The following is an 11,894-nucleotide window of genomic DNA, read 5'->3' as shown; positions in this document are numbered from 1 at the left end:
TAGGGGGCAGTATTATAGAAGTTATATTCTTGTACATAGGGGGCAGTATTATAGTAGTTATATTCTTGTACATAGGGGGCAGTATTATAGTAGTTATATTCTTGTACATAGGGGCCAGCATTATAGTAGTTACATTCTTGTACATAGCCGGCAGTATTACAGTACTTATATTCTTGTACATAGAGGCAGTATTATAGTAGGTATGTTCTTGTACACAGGAGTCAATATTATAGTACTTATATTCTTGTACATAGGAGGCAGTATTATAGTAGTTATATTCTTGTACATAGGAGTCAGTACTATAGTACTTATATTCTTGTACATAGGGCGCAGTATTATAGTAGTTATATTCTTGTTCATAGGAGCAGTATTATAGTAGTTACATTTGTGTATATAGGGGGCAGTATTATAGTAGTTATACTCCTCTATATAGGGACAGTATTATAGTAGTTAATTTCCTGTACGTAGAGAGCAGTATTATAGTATATTCTTGTACATAGGGGCAGTATTATAGTAGTTCTATCTATCTATGTCTATCTCTATCTATCTATCTATCTATCTATCTATCTATCTATCTATCTATCTAAAGACGAAAGCCCTCACTGACTGGCTGATTCGCCAAAAGTTCTCCAACTTCCCGATGTCGTAGAAACATGAATATTGGCGCGAGCATAGATTATCTCCAAAATAGGAAAAGTAATTGGGCCCCAACTCGATTATTCAATTCTAGGGCAAAAGAATTAGCGTCGAAATTTAACGTGCATAATCTAAATCTCTCACTTTCCAATGTCATAGAAACTTAAAATTTGGCACGCGTATTGAATTTATCATAAATAGGAAAAGTTAATGGGTCCCAACTCGATTATTCAATCTATGCGCAAAAGAACTAGCCTCCAAATTTTACGTACGGAATCTAATTCTCTCACTTCCCGGTGTCATATAAACGTGAAATTTGACACAAGCATTGATTATGTCACAAATAGGAAAAGCTAATAGGTCCCAACTAGATTATTCAATTCTATGCGCAAAAGAATTAGCGTCCAAATTTTACGTACGGAATGTATTTTTTTCACTTCCCGGTGTCATAGAAACGTGAAATTTGGCACGAGCATTGATTATGTCATAAATAGGAAAAGCTAATGGGTCCCAACTCGATTATTCAATTCTATGCACAAAAGAATTAGCGTCCAAATTTTACGTACGGAATGTATTTTTCTCACTTTCCGGTGTCATAGAAACGTGAAATTTGGCACGAGCATTGATTATGTCATAAATAGGAAGAGCTAATAGAATTGAATAATCGAGTTGGGGCCTATGCGCAAAAGAATTAGCGTCCAAATTTTACGTATGGAATGTATTTTTCTCACTTTCCGGTGTCATAGAAACGTGAAATTTGGCACGAGCATTGATGTCATAAATAGGAAAAGCTAATGGGTCCCAACTCGATTATTCAATTCTATGCGCAAAAGAATTAGCATCCAAATTTTATGTGCGGAATGTAATTTTCTCAGTTTCCGGTGAGATAGAAACGTGAAATTTGGCACGAGCATTGATTATGTCATTAATAGGAAAAGCTAGTGGATCCCAACTCGATTATTCGATTCTATGCGCAAAAGAATTAGCGTCCAAATTTTACGTACGGAATGTAATTTTCTCACTTCCCGCTGTCATAGAAATGTGAAACTTGGCACAAGCATTGATTATGTCATAAATAGGAAAAGCTAATGGGTCCCACTCGATTATTCAATTCTAAGCGCAAAAGAATTAGCATCCACATTTTATGTACGAAATCTAATTCTCTCACTTCCCGATGTCATAGAAACTTGAAATTTGGCACGGGCATTGATTATGTCATAAATAGGAAAAGTTATTGGGTCCCAACTCAATTCAATTCTAAATGCAAAAGAATTAGCGTCAAAATTTTACGTATGGAATTTAATTCTCTCACTTCCTGATGTCATTTTATATAAAGGAAACGTCGCATGGTTACGTCCCCGTGGTGTTTCCTGGGTAACGCAGAGAACTATGCAAAATGGTGAAAATATGTTTTTCCGTTATCTCATAAGATTTTCCGTGTGAACACCAGATAAACACCAGTACAAATTAACTCGGGCGAAGCCGGGTATATCAGCTAGTTCTTCCATATAGGGACAGTATTATAGTAGTTATTTTCTTGTACATAGAGAGCAGTATTATAGTAGTTCTATTTGTGTATATATAGGGCAGTATTATAGTAGCTATATTCTTGTACATAGGGGGCAGTATTATAGTAGCTATATTCCTGTACATATGGGGTAGCAGTAGTAGGGCAATTGTATATAGGCGCTAAAATGTGGCTACTCCATTAAAATCATCACCTATTAAGAATTGAAGTCAAACCAAACACAGGTTAAAGAAAGATCTCTGATTTTAATAGTTTTTGTTCATTAAAAAAGTTTAAACCTGCATAGCAATCATTTCAAAAATAATTATTTAATGTTCCATAATTAAACTGTACACAGCCTAGTTCTGAGACGACAAAGCTCGGTGGTGGTTGTAAGCAGTCCAGTGCAATGGAGTCCAGACGCCCAAAGTTCTGGTTCCAAACGCTTTGTGTATTCCGTGTGTGGAAGCGGCAAAATTAACCGTTCATAAGCAGTTGTCCATGTGTGGATGGAGATGCACTGGGCAGAAGGCTCATTCCGGTGGCAGTTATGTCTCAAAGTCGTTCAATGTCCCGATATTTCTTTCGTAGGATTGAGACCTGATCCTTAAAGAGTACAGGGTCAAGTCTCATCTGTGAGTGAATGAGCGGCATATAGCCAAACCAGCTGGCAAACGTGTTCATACAAGTCTGTCTTTGAGCAAAATGGTCGGGGTCTGCCCAGCGAGAAGCTCTGGAGGTCTAGAGAGACAAAATAGGCACATTAGGTCTCCCTGTTCTCAATTATCATCCAAGACACATGCTAGCTTCGTAAATAGTTTCATTAGGCATAATGATTAGGAGTTCTACTCTAATACCGACCTGAGCGGCTTTCAAAAACCTATGGGTTTTCACTTGGAATCAGTCAACACTGCGGTAATAGACACACCTCTAACATGATCAACATCTAACTCAGGGGTGTAACTATAGAGGGTGCCGAAGATGTAGCCACACTCGGGCCCCAGATGCTTTGGGAGCCCATAAGGTCTTCTGTGCCCATGTAAGGAGATGAGTACTACGATTTATAAGTGGGAGGGCGAACCCTATTGTAGATTTTGCATTGGGGTCCAACAACTTTAGGTTACACCTCCCAACTTGCATTCTGGGAGATATGCATTTCTCCCCAGATTATAATACTTGAGTCAAAGCAACCCTTCAGTTGTGAACAAAGATGGCCCCACCACTGTGCATTTGTATGCATCATAAGTCTAAGTGAATACATGCTGCTTTGATTGACCATTGCCGCCGACGTGAACAGAACTAACCAGTCAGAGCAGCATGTAGCGTTTTAGACTAATGATGCATACTAATACACAGTGTGCATCAGGTAGTCAGATAAGCGGTGCGGCCATCTTTGTTTGTCCAGGACCGGAGGGTTACTTTAAACAAGTCTACTACATTACTTCACATAACTATAGTTAATCATAGTTCTATAGGTAATTATGGGAGTGATTGGTTGCGGCAGTCAAGTGGGTATATGGCGACTGCAGCCAAGTAAGCAAAGCCCAGCAGGGAGTGGTGGGGGATGAGACTAGCGAGTATAGTTTGTTTTGTTGTTTCATCCCATTTCCTGTACTTACAAAAAGTTTTTAGATAGCTTGAACAATTCCTTTAAGCCAACTGAATTCTAAATGCAGCTCTGGAGCATAAAACTTAATAAAAGTGAAGACTAGCATGAGCAACGCATTTGTGAAGCTACTCAACACTACTAGTTATTTTTATATGTGCATTAGTTGAAAGAAGAAAAAAAGTGCTTGAAAAAGTTAAAGCCGTGTGAAAAAAACCCCAAAACCTTTGCAAATATTGGCTCATAGCTGAAATATCAGAGAACATAACAGAATAGCTACATGGGTAGTATATACCGCCCTGCTTACACGGTCCTGTTTGAAGGCACATGCATATTAATAAGTGCCGGTGGTAGGCTGCCACCTGTTTCTTAAGGCCGTCCATTTCGGCTTATCGGGATGGATTAACATAACTCTCGGCTGCCTGGAAGCTTTTCTAACCACCCACAAGCACAACATGCCGTCTATGTTCTCTTTTCCTTCAGTAGAAATGGCAAGAAACTCGCAAAAAAAAAAAATGGAATAGAAGGAAATAGTCCACATGAGTAAATCATCCCATCAGCAGGGCTCAAAGCGCCGGCTATTTAAGGGGGTTTCGGAAGAAAGAATATCTAAGTGTATATAAGGCGTAATTTACAGAGGAGAGAAAAAGGGACAGACCCTTGTGTGCTTCAGACTACAGAATTACGTAATGTGTAGATAAAGAGGTCGATGTAGTTGGTCAGAGTGAATTTTATGAAGTGTCAATTAACACAGACTGTATAGTACTGCAGAGCTGCATTCATAATTCTGATGGTTGCTGTAAGAAATGGTAAAAAAACTAGCCGAGCTGCTATAATGCAGGGGGGCATTAATTCTCCCTATAATGGATATCCCAACCATCCCGCTGTTTTTTTTTTTACAAGATTATACTCAAAATGGACCTCAAAAAGGGGCAGGTTTATGCAAATGTACCCAAAATGTAGGTTTCTGGTGGGATGCTTCATGAGAATAGCTGGTGGAATAGCCTGGGCTCTGCGCGTGTGTATGCGTGAGTGTGTGTGTGCGCGCGCATGCGTGTGTGCGTGTGTGTGTGTGTGCGCGCGCGCATGCGTGAGTGTGAGTGTGCGTGTATGCGTGCATGCGTGAGTGTGCGCGAGTGTATGCGTGAGTGAGTGTGTATGCGTGAGTGAGTGTGTATGCGTGAGTGAGTGTGTATGCGTGAGTGAGTGTGTATGCGTGAGTGAGTGTGTATGCGTGAGTGAGTGTGCGTGAGTGAGTGAGTATGCGTGAGTGTGTATGCGTGAGTGAGTGTGTATGCGTGAGTGAGTGTGTATGCGTGAGTGAGTGTGTATGCGTGAGTGAGTGTGTATGCGTGAGTGAGTGTGTATGCGTGAGTGAGTGTGTATGCGTGAGTGAGTGTGTATACGAAGAGATATGAGTAGGCAACTCTGTAGAACATTTATACAAGAATGCCATTCCAGTCAATGGGTGGCGATGACGACTGTTTAGCATCCGTCAGTGTCTAACGCATATATTGGGAATTTTCCTCGCATATACATTAAATGGAAAATAATGTGTGTTTCTAAAAATGCTATATATATGAAGACAGCCTTACATTAAAGCAAAGACACAAGGAAAAAAAACCAGTAAATAACCGTTGGTATCTTCAGTGATATACTGAGTGTACAAACCCTGTCAAAGAGGTTCACTAACGCCGCACCAACTAAAAATCCCTCCATAAAACTACACAGTTCATTAATGATGCCCAGACGTACCTGTCCCATCATGGTCTCCTTATACTGCTTTTTCTGCGTCACTTTGATCGGCGGCAACTTTGTTACGGCAGACACCAGAAAGTTTATTAAGATATCTTCACAATTGGCTAATTGGTCCACCATGTTTTTCAGACTGGCAGGCAAGTAATTGGTGTACAGGTAGTGATAGTATCTGCAAAAAGGACATGGAATATTAGCGTCACACATTTCAACAATCACACAAGAGTAATTAAAAGGCTGTCGGAGTGCTTTTTTATCATTTTGAATTTAAGCCTCTCATTGCTTTCAACTTTAAAAAGTTAGCCCACCCCAAACTGCGCCTGTTTAGCGGTCCATCAACTTCAGGTCACAAAGACATGTAATTTATACGTCCAGCACTGTATACCGGATGCAACTGGTGATGCCACTTGGCTGCAGCGATCACAAGGCTTCACGATCAAAATTAGGTCAAGACAGTACGATTAGGTCAAGACGGAATAAGCTGAGGGCAGATAATGGACAAGGGGGCTTGGCAAACTTTATGTTGTTCTCACGATGGGCAGAAGCAAGCAGTGAGAGACACTTCCAGCAATCCGTGACTTAGGCCGAAGGTTAGACGAGCGTGGTTTACACGCTGCTCAGGAATGTGTAAACCATGCTGGTGTCATCCTGAAAAAGATTGCGTGACCGGGCTCTTTCTAGCTCCATGGAGCAGTCTGGTCACACATCCGTGGTGCGGGCAGCGTGCTTCCATAGGAGCCTATGGAAAGCACCCTGCACAGTGTGTACCACGGAGTTGACAGGCGAGTCAGCACTTGCTGTCCGTGTGAGCGCTTTAATAGCAATCTATTGGTTACTGTAGCAGTGTGTAAACCAGGCTCATCTGACCTCGACCTTAAGGAGCAATGTTTGGTAGATTCCATGTGCTTACATACAGAAGTCTTGTTTTGTCACCAAACTTTTTGTACAAGAAGTTAAAGGGGCTTTCCTGTATTAGTGTATTGATGGCCTATATTCAGAATAGGTCATCAATATCTGATTGATGAGAATCCGCTGCTTGGGACCCCTACCAGTCAACTATTTCAAGAGGCGAGTGCCGTGGCTTCTTTTCAGGCCAGTGAAATTATGTTTGTCACATGGCTTAAAGGGTTATCTGGGACTTTTGGGCTTTTTTTCTATTGATCAGTAGATGATTGAAGGCAGCGTTGCACTGCATGGAATCTCTGCCAATCAGCTGATTCACAGTGCTGCTGTCCACGTGGAAATGGTGGAAACAGACAATGCTGAAAAACTGCAGTGGCCCTGGTTGGGTACTGCAGGCATAGTTCCAATTGAATTCAATGGGAGACAATTCTGCAATACCAACCACATCCACCTCATTACGGATAGTGCAGTCGGTTTCTCACGCTATCCGTGCTGACAGCTGAACCAAGAATCAGCTGATCGGTGGGTATCCCAAGTGGTGGACTTCTGCTAATCATCTACTCATAGGTCAGCAATAGAAAACACCACCACAAGTCTCAGGTAACCCCTTTAAAGTTCAGTTCATTCCCATTCAAGTGTATAAGATAGGTTTCATAGAGGTGGTACCTGATAGAAGAACCCAATGCTATGCCTGGTATGCAGTGAAGAGGCCAAGGCACTTAGATGAGCTCAGTCCTTCAAACAGTCCGTTGCGGGGAATCTTGAGTGGTGGACCCCACTGATTGGATATTGATGACTTAGGGCCCTACTACACAACGACGATTGCTCAAAATTCGCTCAAAAGCCATCTTTTGAGCGATAATAGTTATGTGTAAATGTGCACCCATCATGCACTTCAGGTCCGCATGAAATCCTCATCCCCAGGACGATAAGATAAGACGGACCGCATGCTGTGTTCTCCACAGGCAGTGCTGATAACATTCTTTAGCAGCTGCTGTCCCGCTAGAAAACAATAGTGATGTATTTAGAGAACAGACCACCTGCTGTTCTCTAAATACATACAATGAAGTACTAAAGGGCTGATTAGCCCATTAGTACCTAATGCAAAATGATCGCTCAGAGCTGTCAGTTTCTGACAACGTTTGAATGATCATCTGTGTGTGCAACTTATCTCCGAAGATAGATCATCAATATTTTAATCCAGAAAACCCCATTAATTTAGGTGGAGAATGCCTTTAAATAAATACCCAAAAGTCAGCCCGACCCCCATGTAACATGTGCTTATCCAGCGGATACCACTTTAAGGGATACATTCGTGGGCGCCTGCTCCACCACTAGAGGTTATTTTGCAAGGTCTTTGTATGCATATTCTGTTAATTACCATTACTAATCACGTAGAAGGTCTATAAACACAAAGATGAGAAATACCGTGATTCTGTATCGTAACCATAGCAACATGAGGGAAATAAAATAAGTGTGCATTGTGCAATATATACATCATCATCATCATCATCATCACATGACATCAAGTCACCTACTTGTGGTAGATAGCAGCTCCGGTGAGTACCATGGAGTAGTCATTCGTCCACTTGGATGTGTAACCCCATCGCTCCTTTGTGCTGTCCCAAAAGTGACTGCGGGCCGGGTAACCAACAATCCTTTCCGGAAAACTCTGCCAAACCGTAAAGGCAAAATCCACCTATAAGGAAAAGATAGAAGGATATTAGGGAGCTACAACTGACACCATATTGTGGAACCACAACTCCCAGCATTCCCAAATGCCTTTATTCTTTATGTAATGCAGTTTCTGAATGTGTTCCAGACAAAAGGCTGGCCGCCGTGGGCCTACATGAAAGCGACCATGACACGGATATAATAGAGACGCAGAATGATCATTATCTACTCAAATGTCTTTAAACCGGGCAGCATCGTTATAGCAAAGTAAATGGCTCCATTATAAGCTGCGGATAGCGAAAACCCGGAAAAATTAAAGAAAAAAATCCATGCTTCTGCTTTTAACCAAACTGCTTGATATTCTAACCTAAAATTATGCACATTTTAATGTAGCCATCAGCCGGAGTTCAGCACACCGTAGCATTAAATTCAGATTTATAGCTCGGCCCTTTTTTTTCTTCTTCCATAAATACAGTTTTCTTTTAGTTTGACCTTCCTGAGATATAAACTTTGCCAAGGGCATTCCCCTTACTGCGGGATTTAGAACAGAAGGCAACCTACTGGATATTAAAGTGACCCTCCGATCCTGAATGAAGATGGCTGCTTCTCCAACTGCCTGCTGCACACTGTGTATTACTATGTATCGGTAGTCTAAAACACTACATGCTGCTCTGATTGGTCGGAATGGCTCACATGGACAGCACTGATCAGAGCAGGTGCAGTGTCTTATACTAATGATGCTTACTACTAATACAGAGTGTAGTCAGGTAGTCCAGTTTAACTGGAGCAACCAGTGTCAGGCAGCTGCTGCCAAGGCAAATAGGATTATAGGGTCCAGCCAAAGAGGTCCAGGGGCACCTGATGGGAACATTGTGCTTCCTCTTTATAAGTCACTGGTCAGACCACACATGGAATATTGTGGACAGTTTTGGGCACCGATACTCAAGAAGGACATATCAGAGCTTGAGTGGGTACAAAGGCGGACAACTAAAGTAATAAATGGAATGGCGGACTACAATACCCAGAGAGGTTAGCAAACTTAGGGTTATTTAGTTTGGGGAAAAAAAGGCGGTTGTGGGGCGACGTAATAACTATATATAGTATATCAGGGGTCAATACAGAGATCTCTTCCATCATCTGTTTATACCCAGGACTGTGACTGTAACAAGAGGGCGCCCTCTACATCTAGAGGAAAGAAGGTTTCTACACCGACATAGAAGGGGGTTCTTTACTGTAAGAGCAGTGAGGCTATGGAGCTCTCTGCCTGAGGACATGGTGATGGCGAACTCGATAAACGAGTACAAGAGGGGCCTGGACGCCCATCTTGGGTGTAACAATATTACATTAACTTCAGAAGGGTCGGTGATCCGGGGATTATTCTGATTGCAAGATTGGAGTTAGGAAGGGCCTTGCATCCTATACTAGTATATTACTAGTAGTGGTGCGGCCATCTTTGCTCAGGACCCAGAGGGTTGCTCTAAAGAACTACAGGTATCAATATACAATATCAGCCAGTAAAGGTAGACGCACGTGTGAATTTTGCTTTGGATATCAGCCCTATATTAACCCCTTATTGACATGGCATATTTTTGGACGAAAAGACACAAAAATTTGGGGGCGATTTCTACCTCCATTCCTCTATTTATCCCTTGACATGGCTGCATGAGGGCTTGTTTTTTGCATGGCAAGCTGTAGTTTTCTTCTTCTTGGGGGGGGGGGGGGGTATATATAATCTATAACTTGTTAATTTCTTTTTGGAGGGCAGAGAGAACAAACATCAATTCTGCTATATATTTTTTTACAGCATTAGGCCGCCTGCACACGGGCGGAAATCCCGCGGCGGTATTTCCTGCGGGATTTCCGCCACTGAAAGTTTGCATAGGAGTGCATTACAATACGCACTCCTATGCAGACGGCCGCGGTTTGGCCGCGCGAAATCTCGCGCGGCAAACAAACCGCGGCATGTCCTGTTTTTGTGCGGAGCACGCACTCACCCGGCCGCCAGCTCCGGTCTGAGTGAGCTCGTGAGTACGCGCTCGTCCCTGCAGGCTCTCGGGTCGGGTCCCGCGGCGAGAATTCTCGCTGCCGGATCCGACCCGCTCGTCTGCAGGCGGCCTTAGTGATAAGTTTCTCCCATGGGTCAGTACAATTACAGCAATACCAAAGTTCTATAAATATTATAATACACACTATATACATTATATATATTATACACACACACACACACACACACTTTCCCCAATCTTACACAATAAGAAACTTTTTATTTTATGCAGCGCTGCATTTAAAAGTCCAAAAATGTCTGTATTTTTCCATCGATGGAGCTCTGTGAGGGCTTGTCTTTTGCATGATGAAACAGTTGTTTTTTTGGGTACCATTTTGGGGTACATATGGCTGTTTTAATCACTTTTCTTTTTTTTAAAGAGGAATTTGTACTCCTTTTCCCCATCCTCCTTATAATGTTTGCCATGCAGGATAAAAGGTGTATTCAATTTATTGTATGAGTAATTATGGATGCGACAATAGAAGATCAGTTGGTTTGTAACTTTTTTTTTTTTTTTTTTTAAACAAAAAGCGGAATTATTTTCGTTTTTTAAACATTTATTTCTTATATTTTTTTGCCCCTGTAGGGGACTTGAACCTGTGATGCTGTGGTCACAGTAATAATTGTTTTTTCATGATCACAGGCCATAACAGACATGGACACCGTTTGCCATGGCAAACCATCGGCCCTCCGTGATTACATCGGATTTGTGCTGTAGCCCCTTTATGTCGGCCATCAGTGAGAGTTCTCAGCACCAGACCCTCACTTTTGAAAAGTTACTCTTTAAAAGGAGCCATCCCTTTCCTGTGGCAGTGGGAGTGTTCTAATAAGCACAGTACTTATCTACTAAATCGCTGTTCCAAATCGCTGTTCCAACATCGCCACTCCGTACGCACCCACCATCTGTCCACACTAACTAGCAGTGACGGGTCTGTATAATCACATGACTGCTGCAGCCAATCTCCTGCTTCTGCCCGCGCCAAAGGAACGTCACCAATGAGTTGGTGGTGTTACCAGTCACATGACGCACGGCCACTCAGGACTGGCACATCTGCAGCATTATGGGGGATGATTAAAAAAATAAATAAATAAAAATCAGACAACCCCTTTAACACCAGCCTCTATTAAGAAAACGACATTAACCCTTTGGGGGGTTTACTAATAGCTCTCATAATGCAATAGGTTTAGCTGCGCCTTCTGATATCACAATAAGCTGTTCCAGATGACAAACTCCTCTTTACAGAGCCTGGCAGTGTCCTGCATACGGAACGCACAACCGTATGACGCCGGTATAGACACAGGATCTTACAGCGCAGAAGGCGCCAGACCCGCTTACTGCAGTTCTGGAAAGTTGTTAATGATTCAGTAGTTTAGACGACTTGTCTGCTTTTCTCCGTGCCCTTTTCCTCGTCCTCCCAGCGGATGGCGGGCATCGCAGGAGCAGCTCCCTGACATCTGCTTATGTGCCCTTCAGGCTGAAAGTAAAGCAGCAGCAGCAGCGAGAGCACAGCGTGAGCGCAGAAGCTGATTTTGCGGGCGTAATAGCAACGTGAAACACCATGAAGTAATGACCTGCTGGAGCCGCTTCATTTTTACCAAGATCCTCTGTCTAATTGAGGTTAATTGGATCATTGCTATTAGCTACATGTATGCACTAATGAGATACATCACCAACACGATACTGCAACGGATTCCCTGCTCTGTGTGCTGGGATTTTCCAGAATTAGTAAAGGTAACTTCATTTGGATATTGAGAAATTGTTATTGAAG

At 42.3% G+C, this 11,894-nt stretch overlaps 1 protein-coding gene across 1 annotated transcript in view; it reads right to left on the bottom strand.

The window, feature by feature from the left end:
• Positions 1–2,389: 2,389 nt before the first annotated feature.
• EXT1 (exostosin glycosyltransferase 1) overlaps positions 2,390–11,894 on the bottom strand; it is a 261,124-nt gene continuing 251,619 nt past the window's right edge. Inside the window, exons 9-11 of the mRNA XM_066578521.1 lie at positions 7,946–8,106; positions 5,505–5,676; positions 2,390–2,884 (exon numbers count right to left, since the gene is read on the bottom strand). Of these exons, the coding sequence (XP_066434618.1) occupies positions 2,699–2,884; positions 5,505–5,676; positions 7,946–8,106 (519 nt within the window). The 3' untranslated portion in view covers positions 2,390–2,698. The remainder of the gene's footprint in view (positions 2,885–5,504; positions 5,677–7,945; positions 8,107–11,894) is intronic.

Source organism: Eleutherodactylus coqui, chromosome 9 (genome assembly GCF_035609145.1).
Source record: "Eleutherodactylus coqui strain aEleCoq1 chromosome 9, aEleCoq1.hap1, whole genome shotgun sequence".
Classification (NCBI taxonomy): domain Eukaryota; kingdom Metazoa; phylum Chordata; class Amphibia; order Anura; family Eleutherodactylidae; genus Eleutherodactylus; species Eleutherodactylus coqui.
The sequence above is the reverse complement of the archived record's forward strand: the minus strand, read 5'-3'. Positions and strand labels throughout refer to the sequence as shown.